The following is an 18,159-nucleotide window of genomic DNA, read 5'->3' as shown; positions in this document are numbered from 1 at the left end:
TTCCAAGTATATCTCTGTTATACAAAGTGTAAAACTCTGAGAAATTAACAACCGAAAATAAACATAGTAGAGAAAAAGGTATTAAAGAAAACTCGTAACGTACTGTAGGTTCAATTAGAAGAGTCAGGAGTCGTAATATTATGATCAAGATTATCATTGGTACTGCTCTCTTTGCTCCTTGGCTGTAGAGTCCAGAGATCATCTGTTCCTCACTTGCACTTATTCTGCGCAATTGTGGCTTCAAATCCTTGCGCGTATCGATCCAAATAGGTCCTTATTCGTCTCGTGGGCGGAGCTCCTTTCTTGGCTTCGTGCCTCCTCTGTTTCGGCTCCGTCAACTCTCAGGAAAGTCGCAGCCCAAACCTCAATATATCACATTTGGAAGCAGCGAAACAATGTCATTCATAATCAGTTAATCATCTCAAATGTCACTGTTTTCAAGCTCATCAACAGAGAGATCAAAAACATCATCACAGCGAGGCAACATCGCAAGAGGTTTCGCCACCTAATGCAACTCTGGATATCATGACTTCACTTTATGTGTCTTCCCAATCTTGAAAGCTTGTTTTTATTCTTTTTGCCAAGTTTTCAAAGCTTAGGCTTTTCTTTGTAACTGCCAAACTTTTCATTATATATGATATATTAACAGTTTAGCAAAAAAAAAAGATTATCATTGGTTAGTTTCCTTCTCAGAGACTCTCAAAGAGTGGACTTTGCGTGATAGAGAATTCGTAACTCACTAGTTTTCTTGTTATTTTAGGTGCAATGGGAGGAGGACTTGTGATTGTTTTGGTAATCATAGCACTGATGTTACAGAAAGTGAAAACATGTTGTGTAAGAAAGACAAACCTCGAAGCACTTATACCACTGAAACGTTATAGTTATGCACAAGTAAAGAAAATGACAAAGTCTTTCAGATATGAAGTTGGGAAAGGAGGATTTGGGGTTGTGTATAGAGGAAACTTTTGTGTATAGTCTTTTCAGATATGAAGTTGCGAGTATGAGCAGAACATCTCATGTAAACATTGTTAGCCTGCTTGGATTTTGTTATGAAGGTTCCAAAAGAGCAATTATATATGAGTTTTTGGAGAATGGATCATTGGATAAATTTATCTCAAGCAAAAAGTCATCGAATATGGACCAGAGCGCACTTTATGGAATTGCTCTAGGCGTTGCTCGTGGTCTGGAGTATTTGCACAATGGGTGCAGAGCAAGGATTGTGCATTTCGACATAAAACCACAGAATGTTTTGTTAGATGACAATCTTTGCCTCAAAGTTTCAGACTTTGGCCTCGCTAAACTCTGTGAGAAGAAAGAAAGCATCTTGTCACTACTAGACACAGGAGGACGATATGTTACATTGCACCTGAAGTGTTTTCAAGAATGTATCGGAGAGTCTCCCACAAATGAGATGTGTATAGCTATGGGATGTTAGTTCTTGAGATGCTAGGAGCAAGGAACAAAACATCCATAGAAGTCTCTGTATCTAACACAAGCTCAATGTACCAAAACACAACTCTCGACTATACCAAAACAAAGAAGGTAAACTAAAGTATGGATTTAATGTTTTCAAAACAGAGAATTTAACGAACTCAATTATAAAGTAGTATAGATATTAGAACGATGACTTGGACGTGATAATGTCCCATCAATAATAAAGTATATTAATCAATTGTGCATCAAAACGAGCTTCTTGTATTGAAGTATGTAAGAGTATATAACAGAGAATCAATTATGCAAATGTATATTTATAAGTGATAAAGCTATAAGTGATGAATTAGATAACAGTTTCAATATACTAGATCTATGCTCCATCATCATCAATTAAGAATAAGCTCAATATTTAAACGTTTGTGTATGACCCCACAATATAATAAGACTATGAATCAAACGTGTAAAGTAATATTGTTTCCTTATGAGAATTAAGTACACAAGCATGACTTTATTGACCAAAAAAACATAGACTTAGATGCTTTTAGTAATGAAACAATATATTTTATGAAACTCTGATGAATCAATAACGCGTAATGATATTCAAGCATTAAACAACAGTATCTCATTCAACGATATGATTAAATAAACAATCGATACTAAAATATAAACCAGACAAGTCATATGATGCAATATTTAATCACGACTATTAAAGTATGATGAACCGAATGCTGATAAATATGAGGTAACTTACTCGACGTGGGAGAGAATAGGAAACGGTGAGATCGGAGATGGACGACGGCAAAGTTTTGTGTTAACTTGGTTGGCTAGGGCTTCTGATAACGTGTTGTAGAACAATTAAGTTTAAGGATTGTTCTTATATATTATTCATGAGTAAGTAATAAGGAGAAATATATGAGATACAACTTAAGGTTTAGATTAGAACCCAAGTAATGTAGAAACCTCTAGAATATCCTAATGGGCCCATAATAGACATCCATATAATACATATTTTGTGTGAATAACTTGAGAGTTTTAACTTATGTTTTCGACGTTGCCGGTGAAAAGGTAATTAAGTAGTTGAATTTTCAAGTCTTCTAAATTCCCTATGGTCGTTAAAAGGATGAAGACAAACAAATATAAATGTATGGTATAGGTTTTCCAAATTCTTACAAAAAGACATTTAGATGATATAAACAAATGTTTATCTTTGTTGATTTATCAAATGACCACGTTTATTTTGTTACTTTTCTTCTTCTTCGTCACCCAATGACCATTCTTTGTTTGTCTCAATTTCGTTTTCTGATTAAACTAATTAATAAAGCCATTTAATCAAAAAAGATTTAGTGTCTTTATGTATTTGTCCACTATTTCACCTTGACTTGGTCTTTATGCTTCTTTCTCTCTCTCACGGTCTCTCTTTAAGTCGCTTGCTCATCTGTTCTCAACACAAATCAAACCCAGCAGACACACTGTTCATTGATCAAACAAATCATGTACTACCATTCCCTCAGTTCTTATTCGATCTTGTTCTTCCTCTTCTCCCTATTCCACCATCTTCCTTGTGCTTCAAGTAACCAAGGACTTGGGTGGTGTGAGTCTCTGTTTCAGTGTGGGAACATCACCGCTGATTTCCCCTTTTGGGGCGGGAATCGTCACAAACCTTGCGGTCATCCGTTGCTGGAGCTTCACTGCAACAATAACAATATCACCTCTTTATACATCTCAAATCAAGAGTTCTATGTTCGTCAGATAAATCAAACATCTAACACTCTTACGCTTGCCAGATCAGACCTTCTAGGTTCTTTTTGCTCCTCCTATGCATACAATACCACAACCTTGCCTCCCGAAATCTTTGAGCTTTCCCCAACTTACAAGAGCCTAACCGTATTGTACCATTGTGATCCAAAGCTTTCTTACCGCTCGAGTTATACATGTCCTGCTCTAGGTACTTTTTCAATGTCTCAAAGCGTTGATTACCAATATTCTTGCCAAAACAGTTTCACAGTTAACGTTCCAACGAGTTTCCATCCAGAAGAGAGAGGGTTGAATTTGACTAATTTGGAAAGTGCTCTAAGAAAAGGTTTTGAGGTGAAGCTGGTGATTGATGAAATACCGTGTCAACAATGTTCATCCACTCGTGGAATCTGTAGTTTCAACGGTACCACACAGAGTTGCTGTAACGCAACCTCACCGTCAGGAGGAGTTAGTTGCGTACCATATCAACATAGTGGTAAGTTTTTGCGTGCAGATTGACCATTGTTTTTCAAAAACCATTTAATTACGTAGTTTCCTTTCCATATTATATACTAAGATTTTTCAAATCCAAAAACCAAAATCTAAAATCCAAAAACCATTTAAAAAATCTCAAAGATTCATGACCTAAGTTTTTTTTTTTCTGTTCCTTGCCACTTTGCTCATTATGAAAACACAATGATCAATCTGTCTATTTCTCTTAGATGCTTTTTGTGATCCCATTTTGTTCTTTTTTTTTCAGCTGATGAGGTTTATAGACGATGCAGTGAAAGTTTTAGCTGTGGCAGTCAGAGAGATCTCAATTACCCCTTATGGAAACCTGGCAGAGAAGAATGTGGCCACCCCAACTTCAAGCTCAACTGTAGCGGAGGATTCGCAGAGATTAACATCGCCTCTGTTAAATTCAGAATCCTAGACTCATATCGCTCTTTAATAAGACTTGCAAGATCAGATTATATTGGCGATTTGTGTCCCGCAAACCCACTAACTGCGCCATTCATCGAAAAATTCCTTCCAGTCCTCGAACTCACTGGTGAGACAGAGCTTCTAACTTTATACTACGGCTGCCGTTTCAATTCATCGGATATTCCTGCTAACATTTACGTTGGAGAGCTTGGTTGTGATGAGGGAAGAAGTTACTATGTCACGAGAAACCTGTCCTCTCCTTTACTTGACAGTTCTAGAGGCGTTTTGAACAACTTGAGGGAAATGTGCAAAAGAAACGTCAGTGTTCCTGCGTCTGGACCCGCGTTATTCGATCTCCAGACAAGGCCAAATCAAGATAATCTGAAGATGGCTCTTGATCAAGGTTTTCGGATGTTGATTACATCAGATTGTGAGAGGTGCCGAGGTTCTGGCGGTGCTTGTGGATATAATCAGACTTCAAGTGGGTTCGGGTGCTATTGTAAAGATGGTAAATGCGGATACGAATACGATGGTAAGATTGCGGCCGCGGAAACTTTTTTTCAAAGTTCAAAGTTAATCAGTCTTCAGCTCTAACCAAGGTTTCTTTCTTGTGCCATTTTATAGATGGATTTTTTCGTCGGCATCGACGGTTTATTGGTGCGTAAGCATTCATCGAGTTAAACTTTCCTTTTGGTTATCTTCCCTTTTATTAGATTGTGGGCTTCCAGCCTAAAATCAATTGGTAATAGGTGAAGAGACCCATATCTTATATATACCACTTAAGACCCTATTCAACTTTCGATGTGAGACAATATCTCTAATACCCTTAACCATTGTTTTCTCTGAGTTAATTGTTCCTTTTCAAGATTAAATTTGGTTCTATGCTAACAATTTTTATTTATTTTAATGGTTTACAGCGACTCTGGTCAGGTATACTTTTATAGGTTAGTGTGGTGCATATTTCCAATTCCTTTCGATCTTCCTTGATTTTTAAGTGTTAATATATAATAGAAGATTTTCTATGTTTTTTTTTACAGCTCTGGGTGCATTAACAGGTGTTGTTATAGTTTTTCTAGTGCTACTATGCCCTTGCTTCAGAGTCCAAATTTTCCGAAAGAGAAAAACATCAGATGAAGTGAGACTACAGAAGCTGAAGGCTCTGATTCCACTCAAACACTACACTTATGCGGAAGTGAAGAAAATGACAAAGTCATTCACGGAGGTGGTTGGGAGAGGCGGGTTTGGAATTGTTTATAGCGGAACCCTTAGTGATAGCAGTATGGTTGCGGTAAAGGTCTTGAAAGATTCAAAGGGTACTGATGGTGAAGACTTCATTAATGAAGTTGCCAGCATGAGCCAAACTTCTCATGTCAACATTGTTTCACTGCTTGGATTCTGCTGTGAAGGTTCAAGAAGAGCAATTATATATGAATTTTTGGGTAATGGGTCACTCGATAAATTCATATCGGACAAGAGCTCGGTGAATTTAGACTTGAAGACACTGTATGGGATCGCACTAGGAGTTGCTCGTGGTCTAGAGTACTTGCACTATGGATGCAAAACGAGGATCGTGCATTTCGACATTAAACCTCAGAACGTGCTGTTAGATGATAATCTTTGCCCTAAAGTTTCTGATTTCGGACTTGCTAAGCTCTGCGAGAAGAAGGAGAGCATTTTATCATTGTTGGATACAAGGGGTACAATAGGATACATTGCACCAGAGATGATCTCTCGACTTTATGGGAGTGTTTCTCATAAGTCGGATGTGTATAGCTACGGAATGTTGGTACTCGAAATGATAGGTGCAAGGAAGAAAGAACGATTTGATCAAAACTCTCGATCCGACGGAAGCTCAATATATTTTCCAGAATGGATCTATAAGGATCTTGAGAAGGCCAACATTAAGGATATCGAGAAGACAGAAAATGGAGGGCTTATCGAGAATGGAATCAGCAGCGAGGAAGAGGAGATAGCAAGGAAGATGACATTGGTGGGTTTGTGGTGTATTCAGTCTTCCCCATCAGATCGTCCACCGATGAACAAAGTTGTAGAGATGATGGAAGGAAGCTTGGATGCTCTTGAAGTGCCACCTAGACCTGTTTTGCAGCAAATTTCAGCTTCGTCGGTTTCCGACTCTTTTTGGAATTCAGAGGAGAGTTCAAGTGCCTCTGATATACTGGTTTTCTCCACAAACTCAAAGCTGGAATCTTCAAGTTTGTGAATAGAAAATCGTCGTGAAGGTCATATGTTATTTGCATAACAAATAGAACACATATATGTTTTAATATACAATAACCCAACTCAAAAGTTGCGATATAGTTTCTTCATGAATCTTTTCCTCTGTGTTGAATAAAAATAGGGCATCAGTGTTGGACCAATTCAAGGAAGCATAAGTGACTGACAGATACATGAAATGGTCTTTTTCCACACTCCATATCTCTGTAATATGTTCATTACGGATCACTTACCGCTGGTAAAGTCAAGTCAAATATTGTAAAAAATGGATCTTAAGTTGGGATGTTATTTTCAGTAGGGTCCGTCTGAGAAAATGTTTAAGTGTCTCACTTTGAGATCGTCCTACAATAGAAAACAAAATAAAAAAACTTTGTAGTTCTTATCAGGTGTGAAAAAAACTCTGTTTGTAGTAAAAAAACTTTCTCCTTAGCTTCCTTGTGCTTCAAGTAAACAAGGGTTTGTCAGGTGTGAGACTCTGTTTCAGTTTGGACTCGATGAATTTATCTTGGCAACGTTCAGATTTGTACTTCTCTCCCGTGATAACTTTGCCGACGTTAAACTCGACTAACAACATTCTGCAACGCGAAGAGACTGTCAAGACCGAGAATAAATCGCAGGAGAGTATTCCAGAAGTAGTGAGCTATGCGGTGAAAACTTCACCTTCTTGTGCATGAGAAGAAAACAGAGACAGAGTATGTTCACATTGTAGACGTAAGGGTCATGATGATGTTGGTTGATGATATACCCTTAACATCAAAGGAAAACACCAAACCACTTAATGAGAAAAACACCAATAGTCTTTTTGAATTGAGAAAACACCAATAATCGTATCATGGAATGAAACAGAACGGCTGTCACAAAGACTCGCCAGGTGAAAAACAAATTATTTGCCTCTAAAGATTTGACGAGATACACACAGAGATGAGATGACAGTTTAGCTGCAAAACAAGGATAGTACATTTCGACATTAAACCACAAAACGTACTCTTGGATGACAGTTTTTGTCCCAAAGTTTCGGAATTTGGTCTCGCTAAGCTCTGTGAGGAGAAAGAGAGCATCTTGTCTATGCTTGACACAAGAGGTACAGTAGGGTACATTGCACCAGAGATGATCTCGAGAGTTTATGGGAATGTGTCGGACAAATCAGATGCGTATAGCTATGGAATGTTAGTCCTTGAGATAATTGGTGCAAGAAATAAAGAGAAAGCAAATCAAGCATGTGCTTCTAACACAATTCAATGTACTTTCTTGAATGGGTATATAGGGATCTTGAATCATGCAAGTCTGGAAGGCATATTGAGGATGGAATTAACAGCGAAGAAAATGAGCTTGCAAAGAAGATGACATTGGTGGGTTTGTGGTGTATTCAGCCTTCTCCGGTAGATCGCCCAGCGATGAACAGAGTTGTAGAGATGATGGAAGGAAGCTTGGAAGCTCTTAAAGTCCCTCCTAGGCCTGTTTTGCAGCAAATCCCCACATCAAATCTTCATGAATCTTCTATTCTTTCAGAGGATGTCTCTGTTTACACAGAAGGGTGATCCAATTACCTACTAGTTAATACAGATTTCTATCGTGATAAAACGTTAGAGGCGTCACACCAAAACATGGTATCAAGACTATTAAAATATAAATTACTCCATTTGTCATTAGCCCAGACCTCTTTTCTTGGGGAAAAAAGCAGACCACTTAAGAATATTCTTGTAAATGCTCTTTGGTGTTTGGTCGATAACGTTAAAGTATGAAGACAAAAGTATCTTTAAACAAAAAAAAACGAAGACAAAAATATCTAGGATAAGGTGTGGTATTTGTTTACCAACAAGTCCCTCTCATTCCCCACGGAAGGTTTTTTCCATGTTTTATCTCATTTTCAGAGGAAATTCTCATGAAAAGAGTTTAGGAGGATATCAATAAACAAAGGCTTTAAAAAGTAATAAAAACAAAACGACGGGCAAAGATTATTTCTTATAGTTAAACAAAATGAATGGCAAATGATTCATATGTAATTTTTCTTCACCACCTTCTTAATCATATCCAAAAAAAGAAAAGAAAAGAGGAACATCAAATAACTAATCTTTCTCTGTCTCAAATTTTTGTGTGTTTGGATTAAGATAACTTAATGAAGAGACTAATAAAACCATTTGATTTACAAAAATAAAGTCTCTGCTTTTGTTTACTATGAGTCAACTAATAAAACCATTTGATTAGATAATTTTGTGGACTGAAAGAAACAGAAGCTAACCAATGAATTCCCAGCAAAGTACTCGGACAAAGCAAATGTTACAACAATCTTCGACGCATTTACTCTGCGGTGTTGTTCTGTTACAGCTGTTTGCTGCTCAAGTCGATGCTCAAAGATCTACAAGTCCATGGCAGACGCTCAGTGGTGAGTGACTGAGTGTACTAGCTCTCACTTTGTCTCTTTCTTATTCACTTGCTTTTTCCATTTGGGGAGATCTAATCTTTAGAAGAAAAGTTATGGAAAGTTGATTTATTGGGAGATCTTAGCCAAATAAATGGGCAGTTCTAATAATTACTTCGTCTTAAAATAGCGGATGTCTTTTTTTTTTTTTTTAACAAGGTGATGCTCCACTTGTGATTGCTCGTGGTGGATTTTCTGGACTTTTTCCAGATTCGAGTTTAGCTGCATACCAATTTGCAATGGTGGTAAGTGTAGCCGATGTTGTTCTATGGTGTGATGTTCAGCTAACCAAAGATGGGCATGGGATTTGCTTCCCTGATTTAAATCTGGCCAATGCCTCAAATAGTGAAGAAGTTTACCCAAATCGTCAAAAATCTTACCCTGTTAATGGAGTCACTACTAAGGGTTGGTTCCCCATTGATTTCTCCTTGACAGAGCTGCAGAAAGTTTTGTTTTCTTGTAAGTGTTTACGATTCAGTTAGTGCTTTTTATAGAGTATTACAGAAATAAGTTTTGTTTTCTTGTAACTTCTCACAATTTTTTTTTTTTTTGTTTCTTACCTTAGTGATCCGAGGAATATTATCACGATCAGGAAAATTTGATGAAAATGGATACTCGATTTCAACGGTTCAAAATGTAGCCACGCAGATGAAACCAGCATTATTCTGGTTAAATGTTCAGCATGATGAGTTCTATGAGCAGCATAATCTTAGCATGAGTAGTTTTCTTTTATCAACTTCAAGAACTGTTTCCATTGACTTCATCTCTTCCCCTGAAGTAAATTTCTTTAGGAAAATTGCTGGCGGTTTCGGGAATAATGGACCGAGTTTTGTGTTCCAGTTTATGGGGAAAGAAGATTTCGAGCCGACAACAAATCGAACATACGGTTCTATCTTGAGTAACCTAAGTTTTGTCAAGACGTTTGCTTCAGGGATTCTTGTACCCAAATCTTACATATTGCCCCTCGATGACAAGCAGTACTTGCTTCCTCATACATCCTTAGTTCAAGATGCTCACAAAGCAGGGCTAAAACTATATGCGTCAGGTTTTGCAAATGATGTTGATATTGCATATAACTACAGTTGGGATCCAGTTTCTGAATATCTATCTTTTGTTGACAATGGCAATTTTTCTGTTGATGGTATGCTCTCTGATTTTCCTTTAACTGCATCTGCATCTGTTGGTAAGAAAATTATCTTCTACAGACAAAATATTATTTCTTAATACATTACTTGTAATACTCAAAATCAAACATTTTATTTTTGTATTTCTTCAGACTGCTTCTCCCACATTGGCAGAAACGCTACAAAACAAGGTAATGAGTGTAATTTGCTTTACATTTCTTTTCTGTTCTTACTAATAGAACAAAAACATTACCATCTACCAATGGTGCGTGCCTCAGTGGATTTTCTTGTTATATCAAAAAATGGTGCAAGTGGGGAGTATCCTGGATGTACAAAATTGGCATATGAGAAGGCAATCAAAGATGGTTCTGATGTTATTGATTGCCCAGTTCAAATGTCTAGCGACGGTATTCCCTTTTGCTCAAGTTCGATAGATCTCGTGAACAGCACAACGGTCGGCCAAACTCATCTCAGAAACCGTTCCATAATCGTTCCTGAGATTAGCTCAGTTGCTGGAATATTTACTTTTAGTCTCACATGGCATGAGATCCAGAGTTTGACTCGTAAGTTTCCCTTCAAATTTTCCACTTGCTTCAGACAAATGCTAGTCTATTTTTTTTTTTATATTTTGAATGAATGTTAAATTTATTCACACTAAAAAAATATCATTGTTTACATTAATTATAGTAACTCGTACGAGAGCTTTTGTTTCTACTCCTACTAAACTTCAAGAGGTTTTACGTATAGATACAAATATGTGTTTAGTAACAATTTACATCCTCCTAGCTTGATATGTTGTGGTCAAAGTTACAATAACCATTCTTCCATCTTTTTGTGCAGCTGCGATTTCAAACCCTTTTAGGGAGAACGGTATGTCGAGGAATCCGAATGAGAGAAATTCTGGGAACCTTATTTCACTCTATGAATTCCTAAACTTGGCAAAAAACTCCACTTCTCTATCCGGTATTTTGATCAGTCTAGAGGTGAGTTATCATGTACCTCTTAATCTTGAGATTTTATCAATCACACAGTTATAATATCTTTTAATGACCACACTACTATATTGTGTCGTCCTTCAGAATGTAGTATACCTAAGAGAGAAGAAAGGACTCGACGTAGTTAAAGTAGTTCTTAATAGACTCACGGAAACTGGTTACATCGTTGGAACATTAAAGGTCATGATTCAGTCTACGACCAGATTGGTTCTAGTTGACTTCAAGAATCAGAGCACGTACAAGACTGTCTACAAAATTAAAGAAACCATTGGTAATATTACTGACTCGGCCATCGAAGACATAAAGAAATTCGCTAACGCTGTTGTAATCAACAAAGCTTCTGTTTTTCCTAACTCTGATTCGTTTCTCACTGGACAAACAACAAATGTTTTGGAGAGGTTGCAGAAGTTTCAGCTCCCGGTTTATGTGGAACTATTTCAGAATGAGTTTGTCTCTCAACCATTTGACTTCTTCGCAGATGAAACTGTTGAGATAAATGCATATATCTTTGGAGCCGGTATCAATGGAACCATCACAGAGTTCCCTTATACAGCTGCAAGATATAAAAGTAAGTGACAGAAAATTTGCATCAAAAGGTCTCACAACACAAAATTATTAACATCAATGACTAACTTTGTTTATTATCTGCAGGGAATCGATGTTTGGGAAGAGAAGAAGTACCACCTTACATGTTACCTGTTAACCCCGGTGGCGTCTTAACGCTCATAAGTACTTCATCCTTACCTCCAGCCCAAGATCCAAACCCGATTTTCACACACGATGATGTCACTGAGCCACCACTACCTCCAGTTATAGCAAAATCCCCAACCTCAACTCTTGGAACACCATCAACCATTGCAAAACCTCTAAGTTTGTTCATTACTTTTCTTTTGCTTCTAGATCAAGTTTGGTTCCATTCTGACAATTTCTTTTTGTTGAATGGTTGTACAGGAAATTTTCTCAAAGTAATTCGCATAGGTGAGTTATGCTGGCCTGAGAAATTTTATACTGATTTTTTTTTCCAAGATTAAAAACGAAGGTACTTAATAAAACATTTCTCAATTTTTTTTGTAGTTTCATGGTCAGTAGCCGGAGTTGTATTGTTCCTGGTCTTATTAACATTAGTTTTCTGTTTTCACCGAAAGAGAGAAACACGGCTGAGACAACAGAAGCTGAAGGCTCTTATTCCACTCGAACACTATACTTATGCACAAGTGAAGAGAATTACAAAGTCATTTGCGGAAGTTGTTGGGAGAGGAGGATTTGGAATTGTTTATAAAGGAACACTTAGTGATGGCCGGGTGGTTGCGGTGAAGGTCTTGAAAGACACAAAAGGTAATGGTGAAGACTTCATCAATGAAGTTGCGACCATGAGCAGAACTTCTCATCTCAACATTGTTTCCTTGCTTGGTTTCTGCTCTGAAGGTTCCAAAAGGGCAATTATATATGAGTTTTTGGAAAATGGGTCACTTGATAAGTTTATATTAGGCAAGACCTCCGTGAATATGGATTGGACGGCACTATATAGAATTGCTTTAGGAGTTGCTCATGGTTTAGAGTACCTGCACCATAGCTGCAAAACAAGGATAGTACATTTCGACATTAAACCACAAAATGTACTCTTGGATGACAGTTTTTGTCCCAAAGTTTCGGACTTTGGCCTCGCTAAACTCTGTGAGAAGAAAGAGAGCATCTTGTCTATGCTGGACACAAGAGGTACCATAGGGTACATTGCACCAGAGATGATCTCGAGAGTTTATGGGAATGTGTCACACAAGTCAGATGTGTATAGCTATGGAATGTTAGTCCTTGAGATAATTGGTGCAAGAAACAAAGAGAAAGCAAATCAAGCATGTGCTTCTAACACAAGTTCAATGTACTTTCCTGAATGGGTATATAGGGATCTTGAATCATGCAAGTCTGGAAGGCATATTGAGGATGGAATTAACAGCGAAGAAGATGAGCTTGCAAAGAAGATGACATTGGTGGGTTTGTGGTGTATTCAGCCTTCTCCGGTAGATCGTCCTGCGATGAACAGAGTTGTGGAGATGATGGAAGGAAGCTTGGAAGCTCTTGAAGTCCCTCCTAGGCCTGTTTTGCAGCAAATCCCCATATCAAATCTTCATGAATCTTCTATTCTTTCAGAGGATGTCTCTGTCTACACAGAAGGATGATCCAAGAAGCTACCATTGAACCTATCAAAGCACTAAATAGCTACGCATTTATCAAAAATCACATATATATATATATATATATATATTTTAATGAATGTAAAAAATTGTATTCATCCAAAAACATTTTTACAAAAAATGCATCCTTGTTTGAAGTTCTTAATAGAAAACAGAGCAAGAAAATCAAATCATCTTGTGCCAAACCAGAGCAGTTGCTTGAGTTTTTTTGACTATGTTAAACTTTTTAATAAAGATTTCTATCGCGATAAAACCTTTGAGGCGTTTCACCCAAAGATGAGATCAGGGCTTTAAGTTTTATCTACAAATAACTCTCACAATAGACTTTTATTTTTCTTTTAAAACCATAAGAGAAATTACTTCATTATCTTTGCAAGTCTCTTAAACCTGATATGAGACTATTGTTAGATTGATTAGGCCACGGTAGGACGGCTTAATTAACTTTTTTTTTTAATTAATTAATTAGCTTCTGTGGTTTTTTTATGAGTTTGGTTTTCATAATTTCCTTTCAATGTTTAAGTGCTTTCTTTTTACGTTTAGGTTAGAGTATAAGTTGTATCATGGCCTATATAAAATATAGGAAGCTCCAACAATTAACCTAATTCTCTAAGAAAGACTTGGGTTAAAGGGAAGTTTTTGCTTAAATCCTTCTTGTCTATTAAAGTCCATAACAAAACCCTCTTTGGTCAGCATTAAAGGATGAAGATAAAATGATTTAGAAGATAAGAGATAGTATGGTATTGGTTGACCGTTTAATTTAGTTTGGAGAGAAACTGGACCGTTTGATATATAAGTGAATAACTGTAGCCGTAAAGAGCTGATAAATTTATTGACTTTTCAAGTCTCCTAAAGCCTCTTCGGTCAGCTATAAAGGATGAAGATAAAAAGATGTAGGAGATAGTATGGTGTTGGTTTACCGGCAAGTCACCTATCTCAGTCCCACAAATGCCCAAGGCCCACTAAAGATTCTTTTCCATGTTTTAACTCATTTTCGGAGAATAGACGTTTAGGTGAAAACTGCACATTCTTGATAATTTCTACTATAAACAAAGGTTTTACAAAACAGTGATAAAAAAATGAAGGACAAGATTATATATCATAGTTGATCTAGCAAATGACCATTACTATTACTGTGTTCTTTTTCTTCACCACCTTTTCTTCATTCTCTATCTCTATTTTGTGTGTTTTGGCATATAATTAAATAACTTAATGAAGAGACTAGTCTTTCTGAGTCAACTAATAAATCCTTCGAAGAAAAAAGGCTGATAAATCCTTCGAAAAAGGCTGGTTTATCTCTTTGTATTGGTCCACTATGATTATTGTTCTTGACTCTCTCTCCATTTGTTCACTATGAGTCTATGAGTCAACTAATAAAGCCAGTTGATAAAAAAAAAGCTCTCGAGTCTCTCTGTACTTCTCCTCTACGTGTTCAATGCTTATGCATTCAAAAATAAAACAGAAAACATACCGATGAATTCCAGGCCAAGTAATCCGACAAAGCTCGTAATACGATCTTCAACGCTTTTATTCTGTGGTGTTGTTCTCATTCATCTTTTTGCTGCTCAAATTGATGCTCAAAGATCAACAAGTCGATGGCAGACGCTCAATGGTGAGAGTTGCTCTCACTTTATCTCTTTCTTTTGTGCATTGTTTCCAAGAAAACAAGAGAACTTATGTATCAGTAGTACTCAAGTAGTACTTTCTTTCTTTATCCATATGTGTAGTAGAAGTTGGCATAATTAATTAACTTCGCATTGATTTCAGGAGAACAGTTATTAAACTCCAATAATTACTTTGATTATGTAAGCATATATACTTACACAAGTATTAAAACAACTTCCAATTACTTAATTTATTTATTTACTAGGTGATGCTCCACTGGTGATTGCTCGTGGTGGGTTCTCTGGATTGTATCCAGATTCGAGTATCGCTGCTTATCAACTTGCAACCCTGACAAGTGTAGCCGATGTTGTTCTATGGTGTGATTTGCAGCTAACAAAAGATGGGCTTGGGATTTGCTTCCCTGATTTAAATCTGGCCAATGCTTCAACTATTGATCGTGTTTACCCAAATCGTGAAAAATCTTACTCTGTTAATGGAGTCACTACTAAGGGTTGGTTCCCCAATGATTTCTCCTTGACAGAGCTCCAGAATTTTTTATGTAAGTGTTTAATCAAGATTCAGTTAGTGCCTTTGTAGTGTGTTACAACTTACAGAAATAAGTTTTGTTTTTCTTGTAACTTCTCACATATAGTTTTTCTTTTTACCATAGTGATCCGAGGAATACTTTCACGAACCGATAGATTCGATGGAAATGGATATCTGATTTCGACGATTGAAGATGTAGTAACCACACTAAATCGAGAAGGTTTTTGGTTAAATGTTCAGCACGATGCGTTCTATGAGCAACAGAATCTGAGCATGAGCAGTTTTCTGTTATCAGTTTCAAGAACTGTTTCCATTGACTTCATATCTTCCCCTGAAGTGAACTTCTTTAAGAAAATTACTGGCAGTTTTGGGCGTAACGGACCGACTTTTGTGTTCCAGTTTCTTGGGAAAGAAGATTTCGAGCCGACAACAAACCGAACATACGGTTCTATCTTGAGTAACCTAACCTTTGTCAAGACGTTTGCTTCAGGGATTCTTGTTCCAAAGTCTTACATATTGCCACTTGATGACGAACAGTACTTGGTTCCACATACATCCTTAGTTCAAGATGCTCACAAAGCAGGATTACAAGTATATGTTTCAGGTTTCGCAAATGACGTTGATATTGCATATAACTACAGTTCCGATCCAGTGTCCGAGTATCTATCTTTTGTGGACAATGGAGATTTCTCTGTCGATGGTGTGCTCTCTGATTTTCCTATCACTGCATCTGCGGCCGTTGGTAAGCAAAATCTCTTCTACAAACACTATTTTAATTTGTCTCTAAAACATAAAAATCAAATATCTTCTTTTCATATTTTCCTCAGACTGCTTCTCCCACATTGGCCGAAACGCTACAAAACAAGGTAATGAGAGTATTAATACTTCACATTTTGTTTCTGCTCTTACTAACAAAAAAGAAGAAACTTATAATTAACTTTATCATGTACCAATGGTTCATGTCTCAGTGGATTTTCTTGTTATATCAAAAGATGGTGCGAGTGGGGACTATCCTGGATGTACAGACTTGGCATATGAGAAGGCAATCAAAGATGGTGCTGATGTTATCGATTGCTCAGTCCAAATGTCTAGCGACGGTGTACCCTTTTGCTTAAGATCGATTGATCTCCGGAATAGCATAGCGGCCCTTCAAAATACTTTTAGTAACCGCTCAACTTCTGTTCCTGAGATTAGCTCAGTTCCTGGAATATTCACTTTTAGTCTCACATGGCCTGAGATCCAGAGCTTGACTCGTAAGTTTCCCTTCAAATTTTCCAAATTGCTTCACACAAATGCACACTCTTGTTGCTACTATTTATAGTAACTAATCAGAGAACCTTGTTTCTAGTCCTACTTAACTTAAAGAGGTTACATATCAGTAACAATTTGACATTCTCCTAGGTTGTATATGATGTGGTCAAAATTACTGGCCACTTTTGAGATTACATAACTTGGAGTTGAAATAACTACTCTCTTATCTTTTTGTGCAGCTGCTATTTCAAACCCCTTCAGGGTTTATAGAATTTTTAGGAATCCGAGAGAGAAAAATTCAGGGAAGCTCATTTCCCTTTCTCAATTCCTAGACTTGGCAAAAACTTACACTTCTCTCTCCGGTGTTTTGATCAGTGTAGAGGTGAGTTCTTGTGTACCTCTTAGTCTATCAATCCGACCGTTATATCATCTATGTTTTTTTTTTTGTTTCCCCCAGAATGCAGCATACTTGAGAGAGAAGCAAGGGCTTGACGTGGTTCAAGCGGTTCTCGATACACTCACCGAAGCTGGTTACAGCAATGGAACAACCACAACAAAGGTCATGATTCAGTCTACGAACAGCTCGGTTCTAGTTGACTTCAAGAAGCAGAGCAAGTACGAGACTGTGTACAAAATTGAAGAAACCATTGGTAATATTCGTGACTCGGCCATCGAAGACATAAAGAAGTTCGCTAACGCTGTTGTCATCAACAAAGATTCAGTCTTTCCTAACTCTGATTCGTTTCTCACTGGCCAAACCAATGTTGTGGAGAGGTTGCAGAAGTCTCAGCTCCCGGTTTATGTAGAACTGTTTAGGAATGAGTTTGTCTCTCAAGCATATGACTTCTTCTCTGATGCAACCGTAGAGATAAACGCATATATCTATGGAGCTGGTATCAATGGAACCATCACAGAGTTCCCTTTCACAGCTGCAAGATACAAAAGTAAGTGGTTCATAGAACCATCACAGAGTTCCCTTGCACCAAAAGGTCTCACAACACAAAATGATCAATACCAATGCCTAACTTTGTTTATCTTTTGCAGGGAATCGATGTTTGGGTAGAGAAGAAGTACCACCTTACATGTTACCAGTTAACCCCGGTGGCCTCTTAAACGTTATGAGTCCTCTGTCCTTACCTCCAGCACAAGCTCCAAACCAGGATTTCATAGAGGCTGATGTCACTGAGCCACCACTATCTCCGGTTATAGCAAAAGCTCCAACCTCAACCCCTGGAACTCCCTCAACCATTGCTCAAGCACCTAGCGGACAAACCCGACTTAAGCTATCTCTTCTCCTCTCTGTTTTTTTCCTCTCTCTTCTACTTCTATGATCAACGCTATATCACATCTCTTCACTGTTTATAATGTCTTCCACCCTCATAAAGATTTCCTTGTGTGAGAGAGAGTAGAGTTTATATGTGTGCATGTTTACATTTTTGTTTTATATATGTCATTTGGTTACTGTTGATATGAGCCAAAAAGCTTTAGACTTCGATCTCGTAATAGTAGCCGTTGTTTAACATGAAAAAGAGATAACTATGTAAGCAAACTTCATCTCTTAACCCTAGTCTCTCTTGGAGATTAATGTTACTTCTTGGAAGTTGGTTTCTTATTGATCATAATTCATAAGAGACCCTTACATAGACCCCTTACAAGCCGACCTAACTTCAAATATTAAAGATATTTATTTACCCAAAGCTATACAA

At 37.3% G+C, this 18,159-nt stretch overlaps 3 protein-coding genes and 2 pseudogenes across 10 annotated transcripts; all 5 read left to right on the top strand.

Annotated features, from left to right (window-relative positions):
• Positions 1-817: 817 nt before the first annotated feature.
• AT1G67010 lies at positions 818-1,732 on the top strand (annotated as a pseudogene). Its single transcript has one exon.
• Positions 1,733-2,882: 1,150 nt separating this feature from the next.
• AT1G67000 (Protein kinase superfamily protein) lies at positions 2,883-6,712 on the top strand. The gene is made up of 5 exons (NM_105370.3): positions 2,883-3,664; positions 3,929-4,624; positions 4,717-4,749; positions 5,010-5,036; positions 5,130-6,712. Exons 1-5 carry the CDS (start codon positions 2,926-2,928, stop codon positions 6,311-6,313), a joined length of 2,679 nt encoding a protein of 892 aa, NP_176871.2. The 5' UTR covers positions 2,883-2,925; the 3' UTR covers positions 6,314-6,712.
• Positions 6,713-7,202: 490 nt separating this feature from the next.
• On the top strand, positions 7,203-7,886 carry AT1G66990 (annotated as a pseudogene). Its single transcript has one exon.
• A 404-nt stretch (positions 7,887-8,290) lies between these two features.
• SNC4 (suppressor of npr1-1 constitutive 4) lies at positions 8,291-13,307 on the top strand. Of its 4 annotated transcripts, none has more exons than NM_001334265.1 (10): positions 8,291-8,710; positions 8,957-9,205; positions 9,312-9,929; positions 10,023-10,061; positions 10,149-10,433; positions 10,711-10,853; positions 10,950-11,433; positions 11,517-11,735; positions 11,817-11,843; positions 11,940-13,307. In NM_001334265.1, exons 1-10 carry the CDS (start codon positions 8,569-8,571, stop codon positions 13,037-13,039), a joined length of 3,306 nt encoding a protein of 1,101 aa, NP_001323205.1. In that variant the 5' UTR covers positions 8,291-8,568; the 3' UTR covers positions 13,040-13,307. The 4 variants fall into 4 exon arrangements, with proteins under 4 accessions (NP_001323205.1, NP_176870.2, NP_001323204.1 ...); NM_105369.3 differs by having other exon boundaries at positions 8,906-9,205; NM_001334264.1 differs by having other exon boundaries at positions 8,906-9,205; positions 11,517-11,843.
• An 863-nt stretch (positions 13,308-14,170) lies between these two features.
• Positions 14,171-18,144, top strand: SVL2 (SHV3-like 2). Of its 3 annotated transcripts, none has more exons than NM_105368.3 (8): positions 14,171-14,663; positions 14,922-15,215; positions 15,327-15,944; positions 16,030-16,068; positions 16,171-16,455; positions 16,693-16,835; positions 16,911-17,397; positions 17,498-18,144. In NM_105368.3, exons 1-8 carry the CDS (start codon positions 14,525-14,527, stop codon positions 17,782-17,784), a joined length of 2,292 nt encoding a protein of 763 aa, NP_176869.2. In that variant the 5' UTR covers positions 14,171-14,524; the 3' UTR covers positions 17,785-18,144. The 3 variants fall into 3 exon arrangements, with proteins under 3 accessions (NP_176869.2, NP_001321449.1, NP_001185333.1); NM_001334262.1 differs by having other exon boundaries at positions 14,290-14,856; positions 17,498-18,093; NM_001198404.1 differs by having other exon boundaries at positions 14,413-14,729; positions 17,498-17,977.
• Positions 18,145-18,159: the final 15 nt, after the last annotated feature.

This window comes from Arabidopsis thaliana (assembly GCF_000001735.4).
Source record: "Arabidopsis thaliana chromosome 1 sequence".
Lineage (NCBI taxonomy): Eukaryota > Viridiplantae > Streptophyta > Magnoliopsida > Brassicales > Brassicaceae > Arabidopsis > Arabidopsis thaliana.
Note: the sequence above shows the minus strand (reverse complement) of the source record. Positions and strands in the feature narration are given on the sequence as shown.

Excerpts from the sequence above, each read along its gene's own strand:
- AT1G67000 (NM_105370.3), top strand. The coding sequence starts at position 2,926 with ATGTACTACCATTCCCTCAGTTCTTATTCGATCTTGTTCTTCCTCTTC. Across the intron at positions 3,665-3,928 it reads CGTACCATATCAACATAGTG|CTGATGAGGTTTATAGACGA; the intron begins GTAAGTTTTTGC and ends TTTTTTTTTCAG. Across the intron at positions 4,625-4,716 it reads ATGCGGATACGAATACGATG|ATGGATTTTTTCGTCGGCAT; the intron begins GTAAGATTGCGG and ends GCCATTTTATAG.
- SNC4 (NM_001334263.1), top strand. The coding sequence starts at position 8,569 with ATGAATTCCCAGCAAAGTACTCGGACAAAGCAAATGTTACAACAATCT. Across the intron at positions 8,711-8,905 it reads TCCATGGCAGACGCTCAGTG|GTGATGCTCCACTTGTGATT; the intron begins GTGAGTGACTGA and ends TTTTTTAACAAG. Across the intron at positions 10,854-10,949 it reads GTATTTTGATCAGTCTAGAG|AATGTAGTATACCTAAGAGA; the intron begins GTGAGTTATCAT and ends GTCGTCCTTCAG.
- SVL2 (NM_001198404.1), top strand. The coding sequence starts at position 14,525 with ATGAATTCCAGGCCAAGTAATCCGACAAAGCTCGTAATACGATCTTCA. Across the intron at positions 14,730-14,921 it reads AAGAAAACAAGAGAACTTAT|GTGATGCTCCACTGGTGATT; the intron begins GTATCAGTAGTA and ends TTTATTTACTAG. Across the intron at positions 16,456-16,692 it reads TGAGATCCAGAGCTTGACTC|CTGCTATTTCAAACCCCTTC; the intron begins GTAAGTTTCCCT and ends CTTTTTGTGCAG.